At 50.4% G+C, this 5,401-nt stretch overlaps 1 protein-coding gene across 1 annotated transcript in view; it reads left to right on the forward strand.

Moving 5' to 3' along the window:
• Positions 1-3,656, forward strand: part of LOC138203313 (cell adhesion molecule 3-like) — a gene marked incomplete at its 5' end in the record, with an annotated part of 21,625 nt that extends 17,969 nt beyond the window's left edge. Inside the window, 2 exon segments of the mRNA XM_069158064.1 lie at positions 2,591-2,763; positions 3,235-3,656. Coding sequence (XP_069014165.1) covers positions 2,591-2,763; positions 3,235-3,656 — 595 coding nt within the window.
• Between the last annotated feature and the right edge of the window lie 1,745 nt (positions 3,657-5,401).

Below are 5,401 nucleotides of genomic sequence, written 5' to 3' on the forward strand. Positions count from 1 at the left end.
AGAGCGACTGTCCAATCACATCAGATACATGTTGCCCCTGCAGCTGTCAGTCAAACCCAGTCACCGTGACAACCCTCCCTCCTCTCTGCGGTCACATCCCATCAGCTCCACAGAACAACTCGCCGTTACAGATCCGGTTCTGTGTTTTCTTGACGCCGGCGGTCAGAACTTTAACAGAAGGAAAGAATTCGATTCCATTTCTCTCTATTTCATTAGCTCCTCCCACAATGACATCACACCTCCACTCTGCAGCTCCTCTAACCCGCTTCAACTCTCCAAGAACGTGGCGTGTTCACAGCTTTGCGTGTTGCATGCGAGCTGCTGGAGGTCACGGCCGTGTTTAGGAGAGCTGCAGGTGTCGTTAACCAGATTATAGTAATCTGGATCTGTTCGAGGACACGGAGGTCCGCGTCGACTCGTCTCGCTGACAGCAGCGAGGATCTGATCCTGATCACCGGGGTTATCTGAGGCCCGGTGGACCGCCAGGGCGCCGAGGTTCTGCAGAAACGGAGGAGCTTCCTCTGAACTCACCGACCTTTTTTTGACTTGTTTCGACACCAAAGCTCCAAATAGAAAATACAGTCTTTACCCCTGTTGATACAACAGGTGGCTCCGCCCCAGAGATCTGATTGGTCAACTGGAACGTGCTCAAATCAGCACGACATCACTCGAAATATCACTCAGTGGATATATAATTAGAATAATATGTAATATAATGTAGTTTCTACTTGTTCTAGTTCTATTAAATGACCCATTTGGTGAAGTCGGGTCTCTTTTGGTCCTTTTTGGTCGCTCCGAGCACCCGTACCGTAACACCACGGATAGTCACGCACCCTCTCGGCTCATATTGCTGAAGTACATTATGAATCAGAATGAACGCATTCATTCTCCTTTCAGCTTTGTTTTGGTCTCCTCAGCAGCTGCACGCTGCCTCCGAGACGTTTAACTGAGAGCTGAAGTTTATACGTTGTTAGTGTGAAAACAACTGCAGTCTGTCCATCACGCTGGACGCTGTGTCCTCAGGACAGGAGTTAGACTCCAACGTCTTCAGGATTTGTTCTAAATAAAAAGATCAAATGGGAGCGTACTCCTCCTTCAATAATCTCTGTTAATATCTCGGTAGAAATAAGAGTTGAATTCTATAATTGAACATAATTTAACAAATCTGATTAAAGATTCAGTAAAAACAGCCGACAGCTGCGTCTCCTCTGTGATAATGATGAGAGGAGGAGGAGGAGGAGGCGAGATCTCCTCATTGTGCTGCAGAATGTCTCCAGGACGTTTTACTCTATTTATTAATGCATGTGTGCTAAATGAAAAGTTTCCACCTCAGCAGAGTTCGGCGGTCAAAGACGATCCGACCAATCAGCTCTGAAACTACCTGCTGCACCAGGTTCAGGACGGGTGGAGTTACCAGGTTCAGGACGGGTGGAGTTACCAGGTTCAGGACGGGTGAAGTTACCTGGTTCAGGACGGGTGAAGTTACCTGGTTCAGGACGGGTGGAGTTACCAGGTTCAGGACGGGTGAAGTTACCAGGTTCAGGACGGGTGAAGTTACCTGGTTCAGGACGGGTGGAGTTACCAGGTTCAGGACGGGTGAAGTTACCAGGTTCAGGACGGGTGGAGTTACCAGGTTCAGGACGGGTGAAGTTACCTGGTTCAGGACGGGTGGAGTTACCAGGTTCAGGACGGGTGAAGTTACCAGGTTCAGGACGGGTGAAGTTACCTGGTTCAGGACGGGTGGAGTTACCAGGTTCAGGACGGGTGAAGTTACCTGGTTCAGGACGGGTGGAGTTACCAGGTTCAGGACGGGTGAAGTTACCAGGTTCAGGACGGGTGAAGTTACCTGGTTCAGGACGGGTGGAGTTACCAGGTTCAGGACGGGTGAAGTTACCTGGTTCAGGACGGGTGAAGTTACCTGGTTCAGGACGGGTGGAGTTACCAGGTTCAGGACGGGTGAAGTTACCTGGTTCAGGACGGGTGGAGTTACGTGGTTCAGGACGGGTGAAGTTACCAGGTTCAGGACGGGTGAAGTTACCTGGTTCAGGACGGGTGGAGTTACCTTGTTCAGGACAGGTAGAGTTACCTGGTTCAGGATGGGTGGAGTTACCTGGTTCAGGACGGGTGGAGTTACCTGGTTCAGGACGGGTGGAGTTACCTGTTCGGTTAATGAGCATGTGTGAGGAGGCGGAGCTACACAAGAGACACATTTTAGAGACTTTATGGTTCAAATTCTCGTCTTTTCTTCAGGACAGCGAACACATCACCATCGTCAAGGCTCCTGATGATGAAACCTTCTCACCCACCTGGTTGCACCTTCAGGTGGAGGTCTGTCTGTGGCTCCGCCTCCCGCCCAGTCAATGCATCATTGATTCTTTTATCGTCTCGTATCTCAGTCGCTTCTGTGGAGACGATTCTGATCTGAAATGCTGATCCTCGTCCTGTTGTCTCCTTCATCGTCTTTAACTCCTCCTCTTCCTCCTCCTCCTCCTCCTCCTCCTTTACCCTTGACTTTTCTGACTTTCAGTTACTTCTGTTTGCGAGTTCATCTGAGGTCTGTCCTCCTTGTCCTCCTTGTCTGTCGTCTCAGGCCGGTGTCCTACATGTGGGAGAAGAAGGACGGAGAGCTCCCCCTGCTGGCCAAAGCCGACGGCGCGGCGCTTCACTTCCCGATGCTCAACAAGTCGGACAACGGCATCTACATGTGCCAGGCTGACAACGGCTTGGGAAACAGCAAGGGGGAGTACACTCTGCTGGTGCAAGGTAACGAGGGAGGTGTCCACGGGGCGGGGGGGCGGGGGACTGGGGGGGAGGGGGGGGGCCTGGTGTAGGGGGGGGGGGTCTTCTTCTTTTTTACGTTTCTTCATCACGGTTTTTTTTTACTTTTCTGTCGTTTCTTCAGGCTTTGCTTGTACTTCCATCTTTTTTCTCTTCTGATTTTCTTTCGTTTCTTTCCTCCTGTTTTTGTTTTTGTTTTTCACATCCAACCGTGCCTCCTCCACCTCCACCTCCTCCTCCACCTCCGGCACCACTCACCATCTGACTGCTTTTGCTCGTTCTTGCGCTTCTCTCCTTTTGTTCTGACATGTCCCGTCCGTGCGATCCGTGGCTGATTTTTGCGCTTCGCTTGCCTGTTTCACCTCCTCTTCCTCCTCCTCCTCCTCTACCTCCTTCTCCTTCACCTCCTTCTTCTCCTCCACCTCCACCTCCTCCTCCTTCACCTCCTCCTCAAAGACCCAACGAACCCAGACTCCCCTGACACCACCCTTTCCTTCTTCAGCTCTCCAGACTCTTCATCTCTCCCTCCCTCCTCCTCCTCCTCCTCCTCCTCCTCCTCTCCTCTTGACATATTCTCTGGCTCCGGCTCTGACTCCACCTCCTCCGCCTCACCTGACACCATCTCCACCTCCCTTTCCTCTGACTCTTCCTTCCCTTCAAAGGCTGACGTGTCCTCCTCCTCCTCCTCCTCCTCCTCCTCCTCCACCACCCTCTCCAACGCCCTCTTCCCTGAAATGCCACTCTCTCCTGACTCCTCCTCCTCCTCCTTCTCTTTCTCCACCTCGTCAAGCATCTCCCCTCCCGCTGCCACTCCCCTCCTCCTGCTCCCCCACCTCCTCCCTTACTCCCCCAGTTTCCGTCCAGCTGAGTGGAGTTAACACTGTACCAGGTAACAGCAGTGACACTCTGCACACACACCTGAACAGAGATGTGACAACATTAACGTCAACTGTGATTGGGGCTGCAGGAAAGGGGGTGTGGTCACTCATACCTGTTTCATGGTTTTTTTTCTTGTTTCCTCTGCCCCCCTGCTGACTCCCCCCTCTAACACCTGACCCCCACCCTCACCACTTACTCCTCCACCTCCACCCATCATTCATCCATCCATCTACTCATCCACTGAGAAGATGATGGAAACAACGCTGCAGGTACAACTTCTCCACCAATCACCTGTCCTTCTTTCTCTCTCTGTCCTTCTGTCTGTCTCTCTGTCCGTCCTCCTGTCTGTCTACCTCAGTCTTCTTCCTGCTGTCTGTCTGTCATTCTGTCCTCCTGTCTGTACTTCTTTCTGGGGACACTTTGAACTCGGAGGATGAATATTTCATGTTCCTGCCCACGTAATGCTTTGTTGTTTCCCATACATGCACACACACACACACACACACACACACACACACACACACACACACACACACACACACACACACACACACACACACACACACACACACACACACACACACACACATTTATCTCCCAAAGACACACACACACCAGCATGACCCTTTAAGTGGTACAAGTAATTTACACAGTAGTTCCACTTCCTCTGTGATTCTCTGTGTGTGTGTGTGTGTGTGTGTGGGGGGGGGGGGGGGGGGGGGGGTTTGTTAGTCCTGGAGGTGCTCTCAGTCCCGTCTCCTCTCCTTTGACGCTGTCAGCAGGATTTATGGACTCATTGTCAGTCTCGCCTCGTCAGCGCCCCGCTCACCTCCACACTGTGTCTGACTTTCAGTGTGTGTGTGTGTATGTGTGTGTATGTGTGTGTGTGTGTGTGTGTGTGTGTGTATGTGTGTGTGTGTGTGTGTGTGTGTGTGTGTATATGTGTGTGTGTGTGTGTGTGTGTATGTGTGTGTGTGTGTGTCTGTGTGTGTGTGTGTGTGTGTGTGTGTGTATGTGTGTGTGTGTGTCTGTGTGTGTGTGTGTGTGTGTGTGTGTGTGTGTGTGTGTGTGTGTGTATGTGTGTGTGTGTGTGTGTGTGTGTGTCTGTGTGTGTGTGTGTGTGTGTGTATGTGTGTGTGTGTGTGTGTGTGTGTGTGTGTGTGTGTCTGTGTGTGTGTGTGTGTGTGTGTGTTATCCTGACCGGTGCTCAGAGCCCCACCACCACCACCACCACCTCTCCCCCCTCCCTCTTGTCTCCGGCTGGCCTCTGATTGGCTGTCGTCGACCTCTCTGTTTCCTCTCCGTGTCCAGCTGACTGTGACGTGTCCCTCCGTCCACGTCCTGCTTCTGTTGTGTGTCCGTCTCTGTGTTGGTCCTGATGGGGTGGATGTAGTTTGGTTTGAGCCCTCTGGCTCTCCCTCCTCCTCCTCCTCTTCCTCCATTTCTCTTTGAAGGATCAGTTAAAGATGCTGATGACACAATCTTCAAACTTTATCAAACAGCATCCAAGTAAAAACAGACACATCAAAAAAATAAAGACATTTTTGCAAAGCTTTTATTACATTTATGTACACATATACACTTTTTTCATATAATTATTAAATATCTGCAGCCTACTACTCATTTTACTACAATAATAATGCCACATATTAACTAGATATATAGAAGTTAGTTCTCTACTATATGTTTGTTTGCAACTAAAAACTGTTTTTGTACAGATGATTTTTAATAAATTAAAATATAA

Source organism: Embiotoca jacksoni, unplaced genomic scaffold (assembly GCF_022577435.1).
Source record: "Embiotoca jacksoni isolate LCO1_2020_lvr unplaced genomic scaffold, fEmbJac1.0.p SCAF_221, whole genome shotgun sequence".
NCBI lineage: Eukaryota > Metazoa > Chordata > Actinopteri > Embiotocidae > Embiotoca > Embiotoca jacksoni.